This window comes from Beta vulgaris, chromosome 3, assembly GCF_026745355.1.
Source record: "Beta vulgaris subsp. vulgaris cultivar EL10 chromosome 3, EL10.2, whole genome shotgun sequence".
NCBI classification, from domain to species: domain Eukaryota; kingdom Viridiplantae; phylum Streptophyta; class Magnoliopsida; order Caryophyllales; family Amaranthaceae; genus Beta; species Beta vulgaris.
Genome location: NC_079204.1, coordinates 22449413 through 22466455, shown reverse-complemented (window position 1 = coordinate 22466455; position 17043 = coordinate 22449413). Strand labels below are relative to the sequence as shown.

Genomic DNA, 17043 nt, shown 5'->3' with positions numbered 1-17043 from the left:
TTTTGAAAAGTAATAGTCGTTTTTTTAAATTTTGACCTAAAGATTTTCGAAATTCGAAAATTTAATTAGTGGCGGAAAAATATTTTTAATATTTTCGACCTAATTTTTTTTTTGAAATTCGAAAATAAATTAAAAGTTGGCCGAAGTTTTAAAAATTTTAAACCCAAATTTTCGAATTTAAAACTTAATTTTAGCTCTTTAATTTTTGAAAATTTCGAAAATTATATTCATATTATTAATCAAATTTTCATATTTAAAAATTATTTATGTATGAAAATAAATTCATATGAAAAGAATTTTATATGAATTAGAGAATAAATTATGTGAATAACCGTAAAATTAATTAAAATGGAGATTTATGTTAATTTTGAAAATTATATGTGTTTGGGACCAATAATCCTCAGTGGGCCACTACATGGTCCAAAGCTCTCCGCCAGCGTGGCAATCCTCCAGTGGGACCCACCCATCTCAAATCTTGTGCCAGCATGGCAGGGACATTCTTCACACATTTCAACACCTATAAATATGGAACAGATCCCCATTCATTGAGGTAAGAACTTCTAGACAAACTACTTCACAAATCCCAATTAATACATATCAACTGACTTGATCGTCGGAGGGGCGATCCCGGATCCACCCCCAGGGTAGTCTAACTTTCGTCCTGTGCAGGTCTCCCCGCAATCTTCGAGCATCCGGCCCTTATTAACCCTAATCTCGATCCATCCCGCATAATACAAGTTTTTACCCGAAACAGGTTGGCGCCGTCTGTGAGGAGATCGAACTAAAAGTCATGGCCATCACTTGAGGGCACCATCCCATGAGGTGGCTGACGAGACAGCGGAGAACCCCCGGCAGGCCGCTGTCCTCTCATCCCGCCACACCAGCACGTCCTCAAAGAGGTTCATCCTCGAGAGGCTACAAGTGCAATCAACCTCGGGGCACCTCGAGCTAGGACAACTCAAACCCAGTGGGGCCCCCTCGATATGAGCAGACCAGTCCTAATCCGGTCACTCAACAAGATCTTCAGCAGCTAACCGACCGTCTTAGCGACAACTTTGAGCGCGGCCTCCGAGCCTTAATATTGAACTTCCAGGCAGGAGAAGGGACCTCGAATAGACCCCCTATGCCTCCCATGCCTTGACTGGTCATTGATCACAATCGAGCAAGGAACCTCGATCAACCCAGGTCATAGCCTTCGACCCGCCGAATTCACCGCGAGTACCTCGAAGGACAGCTCGGGTCGCCCCTAGCAAGGGGGACGCGAGACATGTGATCAACGAGCGCCATCTGAAGATTGGCAATCGTGACGCTCGCGAAGTCTTGAACGAAAAACAAGCACAATCCAAGGCAAGGAATACCCCTCCCAGCCCTAACCGGGAACAGAGGGAACCTCGAGAGCAGAGGAAGCCTCAGGAGCAGAGGGAGCCTCGAATACAAAGGGAGACTCAACATCGTTGGGGGCATCGAGAACGAGCGTCTTATAGCTCTGAGTCCAGCCGTGAGTCAGAGGCTCAGATGGGCAATCTAGGGTTCGTGACTCCCTTCGGGGAGAGTATCATGAGAGCTCTCACCCCCCGAAAGGTCAAGGTTCCTTCCATCGACCATTATGATGGGACTACAAACCCCATCGATCACCTGGCAGCATTTAAGGCACATATGAGTGTGCAGACTAGCAGCGAAGCGGCATGGTGTAAGTTTTTCCCAACTACTTTGAAGGGGTTGACCTTAACCTGGTTCACGGAGCTCCCCTCCGGAAGTATATCGAGCTTCGCAGCTCTCGAGATAGCCTTCAAGCAGAACTTCATCGCCGGTAGAAGATATCGAAAGACTAGTATTCACCTCATGTCAATTAGACAGCGGAGAGAAGAGGACTTAGCCTATTATATCAAAAGGTTCAACGAGGAGTCACTAAAGGTCTCCGATCTCCAGGACAGTGTCGCGTTCCCCACTCTCATGTCCGGGTTGTACCCTTCGAGCAGATTCAAGCTGAAGCTCGCAGAAAGTGAAACCTCATCATTCTCAGAAGCTAGGAACCTTGCCCAGAAGTTCATTCAAGCCTCCGATATCTGCAAAACGCATGAGGAGCCCATTTCCAGAAAAAGAAAGCATGAATACACTCCTCGAACGGATAACCCAAGGGATGTCCCTCAAAAAGAGAAAGACAAAAATCCTCGATTGGAGGACAACAGGCACGAACCCCGGTATAATTTGAACCGGAGAGAGATCTACTTGGACATCAAAGAAAAGTACCCCCTGCCGAAGCCAAATCCTATCCAGACTTCCGTCAACAAAGAGGATAGGTCAATTAGGGTTGGGGAGGATTAGGGCCTAATCATCAACAGAAGTCTAACACCATCATTCAAAAGGGTGAGTGGATGTATTTTTTGAAAGGGGGGGGGGGGTATATGGTGAATTCGGAAAATTGAAAGGGTATATGGTGCACAAAAACTGTCATGGGTATATGGTGAAAAAATCGAAAAATTAAAGAGGGGAGGAGGAGTAGCCACGACTGGGTGGCGCAACCACCGACAAGAGGGCCATGGTGGCTGCTCTAGGTGGTCGCTGGGGCGGGCACTCGGCAAGCGGCAGCAGCAGCGTAGCTCGGTAGCCATGTTTTGTTGCTGCCCAGCAACGTTATTTCACACAAAAAAAAAAAAAAAATTGGTAAATTATAAAAACAGATTTTCAGAATATTAAGCAAACTTCCAGTTAAATTATATTTGACTAGGTCTAAAATAATTCCATAATTTGATTCTTTAATCTAATTAAAATTAGTAGGCTAGATTTACTAGGATAAAATCTTTAGGTAGTTAGGTTTACTAGGTTAAATATTCTATCCTCTTGCTTTAATTAAGAATATTTGATACTTTGATTATTGGTAAGTATAATATGTTATATTATAATGTGGCATTTTATATTTGATATAATTGCTATGAATAACTAGTATGGCCCAAATTTAAGCTAGAAAATACGCTCTACGAATCGTGATGTATTCTTGTAATTTAAATAAGATTTGCGTATCGTTAACTATTTTTGTAATTTATTTAATTTAGAAATTATTCAAATTATTTTGATATTTATCTAATTCAAAGACAAGCCCAAGAAGAGAAGGCCTATGACTAAGGTGGATGGAGATCCATAAAGAGTCCAAGGAGGTGCCCAATCAAGATGCTTAATTATTAGGATAGGGGCCATATTAGCTCATATTTAATTTTTCATTTTATTATTATTATTTAAAATGCTTATAAGTTTATTGTATGTTGGTTATCAATGCGCCAGAGTTCACTAATTCAAAACAACATAATAAACTTAGGTCCTACAAATATTACGGTTAGCTCTTCCAAACATAAATTATTTATTAACCCTTAATTAATAGTAATAGGTAGACCTGGGCATGGGTCGGGTCTGTTCACGGGCTCGGCCCGCGGGCTTGGGGAAATGGCGGGTCGGGCCTGAAATTTCCAGATTTTGTCCATGGGCCTGCGCTCGGGTTCGTGCCTCCTGCTGGCTGGCTTGTGTTTTAAGTTGTTTTTTTGGATTTTTGACAGTTTTAGGCTAAAAAACAAAGAAAAGGAGCACGGGCCATCTAGGCGGGCTCGTGCCGGTGCGGGCCTGAAATAAAATTTCTTGACCGTGACAGGCCCGCGACCCACGTAGTGGACAATGAGTCGGGTCGCGCCTCGAGCGAGCTCGTGCCGGGAGGACCCGCGTGCTGGCCCGGCCCATGCCCACCTACAGTAATAGGTCATGTCTCCGTAGGGTATTATCATTAATTTTGGGAGATAAGTTGAAATTGCGAATTTTACTACTTAGTTTGGTTATCCTTAACAAAATTATCAAAAGCATTTTGGATTTTGAAGCAAGAGAGAGTTAAGCATGTGATGTTTTCCAATCTAAACAAGAATCATAAGATGTTATAATTAGGAAAAGAGTTCACTTACCTTGAGAATGTAACTTTGATCTAAGATAAGGCCTCCATCTGCTTAGTGTTGCATGTTAATAGGATCTTGTATTCACTTATTCAAATTGGGACATTAAAATTGAATAGAGTGACCAACCTAGAAACCTTTGCATGTTTTTTAGGTTCTTTTATAAACATAAAATTGCACTTTGCTTTTGTTTTTAACTAGTCTCTAGATATTATGATTAATAACAATGACCATCTCGTTTTCAACATTCGTCCTTTTCTCGAAAAGGATATGAATGGTCCAAACTTCATTAATTGGGAAAGAACCCTAAGACTCGTTTCGAGGTCAGAGGGTCGAGAGGATGTCTTAGAAACTCCACTTCCAGTGATTACTGATGAATCAACTGAAGTAGACAAACGTCATGCTAAGCAGGCTAATGATAGGTTTCTACCAATCACTTGTCTAATGGTGGCATCCATGGAGCTAGACCTCTAAAAGAGGTTCGAAACCAAGATGCTTACACCATCTTGAAAGAGCTAAGGGCCATGTTCCAAACACAGGCCCGAGTTGAGTTGTATGAGACCAATAGGGAGATACTAGAATGTCACATGAAATCGGGTCAAGCTGTTGGCCCCAATGTTTTCAACATGATGGCTCTTTTTGAGAATATAGAACGACTAGGATTCCCTTATAGGGAAGAGTTGGATACTGACATCATTCTCCATTCATTGCCTGACAACTTCAATCAGTTCAGGATTACTTTCAACATGAATGAGTTTGAAAAGAGTTTGAAAGAGTTGCATGGGTTGTTAGAATGCTGAGAGGAGCATTCCCAAAGAAGCAAAGAAAGAGATTTTGATGGTTCAAAAGGGAAAGGGTTTTAAGAAGAAATGGGCGGGAAAGAAGGACAAAGGCAAGCAAGTTGTCGTTATTGTTGGAAAAACCTAAGCCAACCACCAAGCCAAAGTTAGCCGTGGAAAGCAAGTGCTTCCACTGTCACAAGATAGGACACTGGAAGAGGAACTGCCCTCAATACATGGAGGAAAATAAGTCGGGTACTTCCACTTCAGGTTATTTGTTATAGAAATCAATTTGACTTTTACTTCTTTATGCGTATTGGATACCGATTGTGGTTCTCACATACTTAATGATGTGCAGGGACTAAGAAGAAGTAGGAGGCTAGCGATGGGCGAGGTAGAGCTTCGCATTGGAAATGGAGCACAGGTTGTTATGCGCTTGCCATAGGAAGTTATAGTCTACGTTTGTCGCCTGCCTTAATTCTAGAGCTTAATAATTGTTATTTTGTTTTGTCGATTACTAAGTAACATTATCTCTGTTTTCGTTTTGGATGATGTAGATTTTTGTTTTGAAATAAACAACAAGTGTTGTTCCATTCCCTATAATAACATGTTCTATGCTAGTGCTAAATTGAAAAATGGCTTATATGTGCTTGTTAGGTTAGTACAGGTCTATAACATAGATAGCAAGAAACAAAAATCAAATGATTCAAAGTAACCTACATTTGGCATTATCAGATTGGTGATATAAACCAAAAGCGCATCCAAAAGTTACAATAAGATGACATTCTTCCATCATTTGATTTCGAATCGTTTAATGTATGTGAATCAATGCTTGACGTGGAAAATGACAAATTTACCATTTACTTGAAATGGTGAAAAGGCCAGTGATCTCTCGAGCCTCGTACATATAGATATTTGTGGTCCTATGAGCACAAAGGCAAGGGAAGGGTTTAACTACTTCATTACCTTCACTGATGATTTAAGTAGATATGGGTATGTCTACTTAATGAAACATAAGTCGAAATGTTTTGACAAATTCAAAGAGTTCCAAAATGAGGTATAAAATCTACTTGGTAAGACAATAAAAGCACTGCGATCCGATCATGGTGGCGAATATTTGAGCCTAGAATTCAATCATTTAAAGGATTGTGGAATTCTTTCACAATTGACTCCACCAGGAACACCGCAATTAAATGATGTATCTGATAGGAGGAATCAGACCTTTCTAGATATGGTTCGATCAATGATGAGTCTTGTTGATCTTCCGATTTCTTTTTGGGGATATGATCTCGAAACGGCTACACACGCACGAAATAGAATCCCGACAAAGGCTGTAGAAAAGACTCCATATGAGTTATGGAATGGAAAACTCCAAACTTGTCTTTTCTTAAAATATGGGGATGTGAGGTCTATCTAAAGCGTTTACTATCAGACAAACTTACACCCAAGTCAGATAAATGTCTCTTTGTGGGATACCCAAAGGAGACAAGGGGTTATATTATTACTTCTATAACCGTCAAGAGAACAAGGTATGTGTTGCTCATGATGACGTCTTTCTCGAAAAGGAATTTGTTTCCAGAAAGACAAGTGGGAGTAAAGTAATTGATCTCGAAGAAATTCGAGATGAGCAACAACTGGACGTGGTTCACACCATGTAAGAGACGGCCCGACAAGACAAAAGTCAAGTTCAGGAGATGACGTATTCAACGCGTGAACCTCCTACCGTCCCACTTGAATATAATTCAATCGAAAATCTTCAAGAAGTTGAAGAGAACATTTATCTTAATGCTTAGGCCCCGCGTAGGTCAAGTAGACCAAGGATTCCAAATAATAGGTTGTTGATTTCCTGTTAACTGAAAACTTCAAAATTATGATTTTGAAAAATTCAAAACCTACTACCTACAGACAAGCTTTGACGATCCCAGACTCTGAGAAATGCCTTGAGGCCATGAAACCCGAGTTAGACTCCATGTCTGAGAATAAGTTTGTACCCTAGTCGACTTGCCTAATGGGGTTAACCCTATTGGATGCAAGTAGGTGTTCAAATTGAAACAGACAAAGATGAAAATGTCTATGTCTATAAAGCAAAACTCGTTTCAAAAGGATTCAGACATATTCATGGTATAAACTATGATGAGACCTTTTCTCCAGTAGCAATGGTTAAATCGATTTTGATACTTTTATGTCAAAACCACATTCTTGAATAGGTTCTTGAATGAGGATGTGTATATGACACAACCTGGGGGTTTTGAGGATCTTGAAAATCCTATAAGGGTTTGCAAGCTTCAGAGATCCATTTATGGATAGAAGCAATCATCTCAGAGCTAAAGTCTTCGATTTGATGAGGTAAAATAATTTGATTTTCTTAAAAGCGAACAAGAACCTTGTGTCTACAAGAAATTTAGTGGGATTAGCTTATTCTTCTTGGTTCCTCAACTTGTGGAACTTCGACCCGAGGCAAGCCAGTTGCTTTTGGGGGCCCGGTCCCTTGACGACATTGGCTGCTTTGCGAGGTACCACTTCTTCAAGGACGTGGGCTTTCTTTTCAAACATGACATGTGCCCTTCTCAGATGCCTCGCTATATATCTCGACAGCTACCTCGACCTGAGGCTTCCTCCTTTTGTGATGTTCGATTCCCATAGACGACTCCAAGCTGTTAGGGTATGAAACTTACGAGTAGGGAACTTGGAATAAATTCGAGGGTGTATGTTGTTTGAACGTGTGTCGTTCATCGGGAGGAGATGTTGATCCTTCGGAACAAGAGTTAGACTATCCCAAGGGTATTTCTGGCATCGCCCCTCTGAAGCTCAAGTCAGTATTGGAACAATAGGTCAAGTCGAGTGAGAGAAGCTAAATAGAGAGTAAGTAGGTGAAATACTCATTACCTCAATAAATGGGAATCCAGACCCTTTTTTATACGAATTAGGGTGAATGACGTCATGTTGATGTCATAGTGCCACACACAGCTTTTATGCAAATGCGCTGGCATTCAACATCTGTCAACTAGTGGAAAAAACTCCTTGTGCTACTTGTCAAGTGCTTCGGTTGAATAGTCAACCCAAGCACTTGTGAAAATTTTAATATAAAAAATTTACAAGTGCTCCGGTTGAATATCCCACCGGAGCACTTGTGAATAAGTGCTCCGTTTGACTAGTCAACTGGAGCACTTGTGAATAAGTGCTCCGGTTAATCAACCCGAGCACTTGCACAAGTTTTCCTTCAAAAAAATGACGAAGCCTAAAACTTCCTCAGCGTTTTTTCATTTCTCAAACTCAAGTCACTCTCTCAAACTCAAGTCACTCTCTCACTCTCTCGGAGATCGCACATTCGCACTTCATCTCCTCTCAGTCGGCTGGTCGTCGCCTCGTCGTGGTCGGTCCGCGGTCCGTTCAACTAGTGGTGCGTCGGTCGTCAGAGTCTTGGAGAAAATGGTGAGTTTCTGTTTCATCAATTGTAATCTGAGATAAATCTAGCCCTAAATTTGAGTCTCCTCTTAACTTTGATTGTTAGAAGATAAATCTAGCCCTAAATTTCGTGATTCCTGAAATTTTAGTCCCCTCTTAACTTTCTTTCTCTTTCCGGTAGTTAGTTTTTGGTAATAATTCAATACTTTGATGCGTTTTAAATCTTGGAAATTCGTGCTATATATACCTTTTTTTATGTATGTATCAATAATATTTGTATATAATATATAGTTCCTGTTGTTAATGCTGTTTTAATTATTGTTGCATATTTCCTGATTTATATCACACCCTGTTCAATCATCATCATAATCGCCTCAATTTTCTCTCTCCTAGGGCTTTCAATTGAAGTTTTTAGGGGTTGTCTCACTAACTAGGTCTGTTTCTTCACAATTTGTAGAACCTCAGGATTCTCCATCTGATTTCAAGTTCAAATTACTCGAGGTATATTAGGTATTTGTTTAAAATATGTACTTTTATCTTATTTTGCAAAATTGTTATAATGAACCTAATTAAGGTATGCAAATATAATTATCTTCTTTATTGCAGTATTTTCTTCTTTATTGCAGTATCGCGCTTGCAGTACCTACTTGAAATATTTAATGGACCCTGTATTACAAGAATATGTGGTATAATGTATTATTCTAGTGAACAACTCTCAATATCAGAACTAAGCATTAATGTTAAATGACTGATCTGATTGTGTAATTTAGGATGGCGTGATGCTCCAGGATTACGTAACTAGTAGCAACGTTTCTGTAGTCGAGACCACTCTTGCATGGCTGGTGCATATAGTGGGTTCCATCATGAGAATGAAGGGATATCCTGGGTATGGACTTTATTCTATTTTTTGTTTTAGACATTGCATTCAATAATCTCTCTTCTACTCTTGCAGTGGCCAATCAAATGAAGTGATTGATGCAGAACTTATAGCACGTATTTTGAAGTTAATAAATGTCATGTATACTGGATCTTATGTACAGGTATTATTATTATTGTTGCCTCTTTGGCATATTAGTACTGTGGCATATTCTTAACGCTATTTTCCATACATATGCTGGCCACCTAAAACCTGTTATCTCTATAGATCAGTACCGTCGACGGTTAATTTTGCTGATAAGATATGGCAAGCCAGTTTCTGCTTTTTTGACAAGCTATCCTTCAAGACCACCACCATTTAAAGTGTGATGAATTGACATATTAAGGACCGATAAAGAGAGATAAATAGAAAACGAAATAAACTTTGGAGTTATAATCAGAAAATTGACGGTAAAATAAAAGATAACTTCAAGCATTCAAGAGGCTTGAATCTCTCCCAAGAACAAACTAAACCCTTAACAATATCTTTCCATAACATCTCCAAACTATTCTATTTATAGAGTGTCTTTCCCACTAATCTTCTAACTTATTTCTCTAGCTACTCTTAACTAACATACCTAAAATGCTCCTCCCCCTTTAAATTAGTCTATTACATAGAGAGCAAATTAAACCCTTAACAATATCTACTCCTCTCATTGATGTCTTAAGTTCCTGTTGTTGAGGCTTTTGTATAGCTGGAGACTGGAGTCGAGATAAGTTTCCAAGTGATGACATGTCTTGAATTTTTAGATTAATTGCTTTTACCTTTTCTATGTGTTGCTTTTGTTATTTGAGAGAGAGAGGATGTCATCATCCTCATCCTTCACTCTTCTTTGATTAATATGCTACTATAACAATCTGACATAATGCTTGATACCATGGTTATATTTCAACCACCATCACCATTTACATCAGGGACAAATGGTCACTTTAATATGCTAGAGGCCAAGTTAGGAAGTTCTTGTAAGCCAAATGTGGTAGAGCGTGATGGTTGGTTATCTGCTATTCATGTTGAAATTCGCGGCTGACCTCATTCCCAGTATCTCCCCATTTTCAGCAAAGATGATGAACTTTTATTTTCTCATAGTGATTTTGTCTTCTACCGAATACCTAACCATAATAGTTTCCCGTTACCACTTGAATATGCAAGAAGTTTATGTTACATATCTAGCCGTTTCTCCTAGTATTCTTAATTCTTTGAATTAGTTTCAGATATACTCCTTAATAAGACTATGTTTCCTTCACTATATTACAGATTTTATTACATATTCTTGTTGAAATGAGACTATAAAAGACCAAATCATCAAAATCCAGACCACAAATATTCATACAAGATAACTGATCTCCATCAATATCTTTATTATGTATACAAAATTATGGAAAGTTGATATTTTGGAAACACATCTAGTTCTAATCTAACAAAATCCGACATTTGATTTCTCTTATATGTTCATGTACAAAAGTGGTCAAAGTTTAGTCACACTAGGAAAATCAGACCAGAAATATCCAAACCTGACCCGATTAGACCAGACCAAACTGAACCTTAGCAAATCCAAGCTTGATCACCTTATTTTAGGTTAAGAGAACATGGCAATATTCTGAAAGATATAAGTTGATATGCACAGGGTAGACTTAAAGGGAGCAGCACATGTGTCGTGTTCTCCCTGCTGAGGGTTTGGGGTGTATCATTTTGGTGTTGTGAGAAGGGGTGACTTAGGAATAACTATTAGTATGAGGAACACGTATTCTGAATTTCTAAAGTGTTCCCCTCCCACTATTAGTATTTGTACATGCTTATTATATGAGCAAATGTGCACTTCCTGGAAAGGTACATTCTTGTTAAATGGATACGTTTTTATCCAAGTCATAAGCAATTAAGCATAGTGATACATCATTCTGGGGAAGAGGGAATATTTACCATTATCTAGAAACTATTGTGGGAATTTGCTTCCATGCTTAAGATACCGTGGGCAATGGCACTAAAGCTTCGCAAGTAAGATGAAATTATTACTGGCATAAGTATGCGGGAGCAGGCATCAATATCCACAGTTGTTTCCTGCAATGAAGAGAAGCTAGTATGTATATGTTAGAACCTGTCCTATTCTTTATTTTACATTAAATGTGGTATATGTTAACTCTACCCTATTTCCAGGGTTACAAATTTTGTGTTTCTACTTGAGATTGATATTTGTTAATAGCACATTATTTGCTAGGCTGCAGAGCGCCTTATTATGAGTGATAGGAACTCAAAAGCCATCTTGAAGAATTCCAAAGGGATCCTGAGATATCAAGTCAGTTGCTTTCTCTGATTTGCATAACTTATGAGTCTTGTTGTATCCTAAATATGTAAGATGAATCATGATTCAGTCAATTTTTAATTTGTTTAAAAAAAATCACTTGGAGCTGCACGAGATCTTTGAAGTTGGGAATGGCTATTTCATGCTGCAATTGTGAATGCCTCACTTCCAAATAGGAGAAAGCTAGTTTTTTTTTTCTGTAAGAAATATCAATCTTAATACAATGTAAATAAGATAATTATCAGGGCTATAAGAGGAAGGAATGGCAGGGCAGTGTATGCTACCCATGAACAATAATATTTTTATGGCAGTGGTGATCGGGCAAATTCATTTGCAAGGTCAATCGAGATAGAGTTGGAAATTTTTGGAATTTGTTAATATAGTTCTCTTTGTCCAAGATGCTGGATACAGAGTGGAATGCTAAATTTTGAAATAGATCAGTTGACAATGTTCACTCTTCCCTATACTATGCAGGCTGGCTTGAGGATGCAGCATATCTTTAGTTGCTAAATCGACATCTTTCTGCACTGGTGAAAATACATCAGAGCGAAAAACACTTTGTAAGACTTGACTAGCTTATATTCTTGAATATTATGTGTGTGACAAATCATTTATTGATAAAATACTCATACTTCAAGTTGGACAGATTGACTTATTCATCGCCCAGCAGTTTCTATTTTTTGTTTTATGGGTCAGCTTAAAGTGGTGATTTGTACATTAGACATTGTTTTTAGGTGATTTTGCTTCACCTACCGCCCACTTGAGTAATAAACTCGCCCTATCTTGGTAAAGCTTAAAGTGGATGATCTTCCTAGTTGCCATCCTTGTTGATAAAATTTTGAAGTATGTCGTTTCTGCATAATTACTAGCCTACTTGGTCTCTGGCAAATAGCAATGCGCCTCTGCTTTGTGTTGTTCTTTTATATAATTATTTTCTGTTATAAATATAATTTCTTTATCCTTAAAATAAGAGAAAAATTGACAAGAATAATCCAAACTATCACCGTTCCGCTTAAAATAATCCCAACTATGGGTTATCTTAGAATAATCCAAACTATTGGGGGTACTTACTCAAAATAATCCAAACTTTTAATTATCCTATATATAATAGACCCAAAAGGGATCATTGAAAGAAAGAAAAATAAAAGTTTGAATTATTTTGGGAAAGTACCCCAAACAGTTTGGATTATTCCAGAATAACCCAAAGTTGGAATTATTTTGAGCGGACCGTTCATAGTTGGGATTATTTCTGTCAATTTTTCCTAAAATAAGTACTAATATCTTTCATCTTGGGATGTCTCACAAAGTAGCTAATATCCCATTTATAGTACTTTTGTCCTTCCTACTTTTTAATGTAGTTGGAGCCTCACACTCAACCATGAACCACCCACTTTTGATTTGTACTTCTTCACTTTCCTTCACTTTCTAGATGTTAACTTGGTTTACTTTAGGAGAGCATACGTCATTTTAATGGGCTGTAATATCTTCTAGTTATTTCATGATATATAGTTGTGAACTAGCTAATGCTTGTCGGTTTGTTTGAAGCCCTCTATATGATTGGGAAGCAATGGCTTTGAAATGGCCTTTACTTGCAGAAACTTGACTAGAACGATCAAATCAGACTTGTAGTCGTCCTAGTAGTTCTTAAACAACATATAGAAACCTGAGTGACGATGAAGAAGATGCTGGTTTCCAGACTTAAAAAAAAAAAAAAAAAAAAAAAAAAAAAAAAAAAAATTATCGCTCACTATCTTCAAAGCAGCAACTGGTTTTACGCAGCAAACAGACAAAATGCTTCAGAACTACAGTCTTACTAGTAATTTTGAACAGCAACAGACAAGTTTCTCAACAGTATAAAGCTACAAAACTATTCATCAACTATAAAGCTTCTACAAGACAAATTTGTGAACAGTTTAAAGCAGAAGACAAATTGTTCATACACAGTAAAACAACGTGACATTACTACTTCTCCCCTGCCTATATATTGAGGACTCTTCTTCAGTTTAAGAGCAGAGCAAAATACACAAGAACAAAAGCTCCTCAGAAAATCTCTCTCTCTCTCTCTCTCTTCTTCCACAAATAAATTTGTAACTCTCTTTAGTATTTTCAGTTTCATATCAAGACGATTTGTAAGTCTTTCATTTTAAGCAATGGCTGGTTAAACCGCCTTAGTTTTAATTGTTTAATGTTTTATTTTTAAGATTTTATTTTATCTCTGTATTATCTGTTAAAACCCCCAGATCCTTGGCGTTATCCTGGTATCAGAGCCAAGGGGTTGTAGTATTTTGTTCCTTATAAAACTTTATCTTTCTGGTTATAGTACTTTCCATTCGCTGCAAAACACATTTTTGCCAGATGGCAGTCTATTTTAAGCATTTTTGAATTTGAGATTGAGCATATAAAAGGAGAAGAGAATTCTATCCCTGACTTCTTAACCCGTGAATTTCTTACAGAAATGCCAAAAAAGACAAAAGATAAGGAGAAGTCCCGACCTCCTCCTGAGAAAACCATATGCACCACACAAAAGCCAATAAAAACCTGGTACGACGCAGTTCAGAATATGGAAAGTGAAACCTCCTCCATTGATAGAACTCAGGAAGTTCAAGACTGGCTCCTTTCCATCTCTGAGCAACCTTCTTCTATCCTAAAACACCCCCAAATACTCCAAGCTTTCCAAAGCTCAAAGCAAAGCCAGGTTAACTCCAACAAAGCAGTCATAGAAGACAAAAATAACGCAGGTAAAAATATTACAGTTACTTCAAAACCAGAGGAAGGAGAATCTTCCCAAAAAACCCTTCCTCAAAAACAATTTGTTAAACAGGCAGCTCTCAGGTTGTGTTGGCTCAACCAAAGAAAAATGAGACTTCCGAATATTTTGTAAAAACTGCTTCTCAAAACATTATAACCATTGAACATGGGTATCATGATGATGATCCTTATGTTTCAATTCAAAAGATTTTTGGGAAAAACTGGTTCTACAAACCATGGGATCGTACTAAAACAACAGATTATTACCAGACGATCCTTGAAACCACTGGCTCTGCTGAATTCAAGCATTTTTTCTATAAGAATGAACATACCGAGCCTTCTTATTCAACCATCAAAATCCTAAAGGTTCTCAGTCCTCACGACTGGAATCAAGACCTTTCAAAACACAAAGCCTTCCCTATTAGCTTCAACAACACTTTCCCACATTGTAAAACCTTTAATTATTGGGATTACCAACAGGCTTGGTTCTCCACCTTCCTAATACAAAACAATAGATTTCCCATTCTTGGTTAATCTACTTTAACACTAAAACCATACAGCCAGAAAAATTGCCATCTTGGTTTACACATTGGTGGAAATTCTATGGCTCTTCTACAGAAATCCTTCACCCTGAAGTCACAAAAAGCTATAATACTTTTAGAACCCAATATAAACCTTCAAATATTGAAAGGCGTTTTCCTGCCTTATGTTTATTTTCAATGAAGTTCTACCTCCCTTGGGTTTGTCAATGGTTCCTCGAAATCAACCAAGATCAAGGGGGCATGGTCCTACAAAGAAAATTTAAAACTAGATGGTGGTCAAATTTCAATGCTCCGCAGTCTATTCTCGAACCAGCCATTAGAGAATGGCTAAAGAAAAATAGTAACACAGGTATCATGACATCAGGGGCAGAACAATCTCAGTTCCTAGCCCGTAAATCACAAGCAAATTCCTTGCTTGCCTCAGCTAAAACCCCCGAAGATTACGCACGAGGCAGATTTAAATTGTATTAAATCTAGTCTTGTCCCGAGACGTTTTCATCAAAAAACTTCTGAAAGACTTAGCTCGGCTAATAACACCAAGATGCAAATAGAAGGAAAAACTGAAGCCAGCATTCTTAATCAAGGTCTTTCGCTAAAAAGCCAGTTTGTCCTTGTTACCAATATACACCATTCTGTAATTTTGGGAACACCTTTCATAAATATAATAACCCCTTACAATGTTAGCTATGATAGGATATCCTTCAAAACCAAAAATAAGAAACTAGAATTCCTTTTCCTAGAAAAACCAAAAACTAGGAATCTCAACATTATAAAAGCAAGTTCTATTTACAATAGTGAGATAAATTCTCTTATCAACCGAAAGCAAAGTGATGTGCACGATCTAAAACAAAAAATCCATTTACAAAAGATCGAAGATCAGTTACAAAGTAGTGCTCTAAAAACTCAAATAGCTGACTTCCAAAGTCTCCTTGAACGAGAAGTTTGCTCTGATCTTCCAAATGCCTTCTGGGATAGAAAGCAACACATGGTCGACTTACCTTATGAACCAGATTATGATGAGAAGAATATCCCTACCAAGGCCCGGCCAACCCAGATGAATGCCGATTTAGAACGTCATTGTCATGAAGAGATTATATTTCTAATTATGTCTTAGACTTTTATCCAAATCTTTGTAGAATTGCCAAACCTCTCCATGATAGATTAAAGAAAAACCCACCACCTTGGTCTGATGTCCATACCCAGGCTGTTAAAACAATAAAAACCCGTGTTTTAGAAATTCCATGCCTTAGTTTAGCAAACCCTAACCTATCTAAAATAGTTGAAACAGATGCCAGTGACAAAGGTTACGGAGGTATCTTAAAACAAGTCGACAATGGAAAAGAATACATTATCAGGTTTACCTCAGGGCACTGGAATGATACCGAAAAATTACTCTACTATAAAACAAGAAATGTTGTCAATTGTTCTTTGTATTACTAAATTCCAGTCTGATTTATTAAATAGAAAATTCCTCTTACGAGTTGATTGTCAAGCTGCTAAAGCTGTTTTAAAAAAGGATGTCCAAAACATTGCTGCAAAACACATTTTTACGAGGAAAAACTTCTTGGGCCCAACAAGGTATATATATATATGTTATTTCCCTAGGAACACTACAAGAGGGGGGGTGAATTGTAGGTGTAGAAATAAACGTAACTTTTTGCGGAAATTTAAACTTAAACGAATAAACAAGCTAGAGGAACACAAGGGATTTTTACGAGGAAAAACTTCTTGGGCCCAACAAGAAGAAACAACCTCGACCACTAGGGATTTTAAACTCAACTCTTTCACTAATTAGGCCAAACAACTTTGTTACAAACTAATTCTAACTCGAGCCACACCTTGAGTTCCTAAACTCAAGTTCCTGAGCCACTGTTCCCTTAACAGTAGTTCCTCTCAACTTCACTCGAAGTTTTCTCACTCATACAAGCTTAACTCAAAGCCTCTCTTTACAGAACTTCACTCAAAGTTCCCTTACCCCAAAAACCAAAATACAATTGATCGAAATAAGCTTAGTGGAATTAGAGTAAGAAAGCAAAGAACAAATGGCTATTATGAGAGAATGAAGGTACTGACATTTAATTAGTTAAACTCACTTAATTACTTAGTCAGACACACTTTGGAACTCATTTAGACTTCAATATTTATGGTGACAATCATGAAGAACGTGGGAGTAAAACTCGATTACATGTTAAGTCCATTAACCCATGATGTTCCTTCCCCTAAGGAACACGTTTCTCATCATGTCCCATGATCCCATGATCTCATTTTGAAACGTGGATATATTTAAGCCACAACTCCTAAAGATTAGGAGTTTCTTGAGTTTTATCCGAAAATCAGTTAGACATAAAAACAGATTTTATTATTAAAACTGGATTTTTAATCTTTAAGAAAATATTATCTTTTAAACAAACTCTTTGAAAACCGGATA

General features: G+C 38.0%; 2 protein-coding genes across 2 annotated transcripts; both read left to right on the top strand.

Moving 5' to 3' along the window:
* The first annotated feature begins 1557 nt into the window (after positions 1–1557).
* On the top strand, positions 1558–2325 carry LOC104884279 (uncharacterized). Its single transcript, XM_010668902.1, has one exon. It carries the CDS (start codon positions 1558–1560, stop codon positions 2323–2325), a length of 768 nt encoding a protein of 255 aa, XP_010667204.1.
* Positions 2326–8748: 6423 nt separating this feature from the next.
* On the top strand, positions 8749–14034 carry LOC109133767 (uncharacterized). Its single transcript, XM_057393665.1, has 4 exons — positions 8749–8999; positions 9066–9153; positions 11242–11319; positions 11800–14034. Exons 1-4 carry the CDS (start codon positions 8893–8895, stop codon positions 11833–11835), a joined length of 309 nt encoding a protein of 102 aa, XP_057249648.1. The 5' UTR covers positions 8749–8892; the 3' UTR covers positions 11836–14034.
* Positions 14035–17043: the final 3009 nt, after the last annotated feature.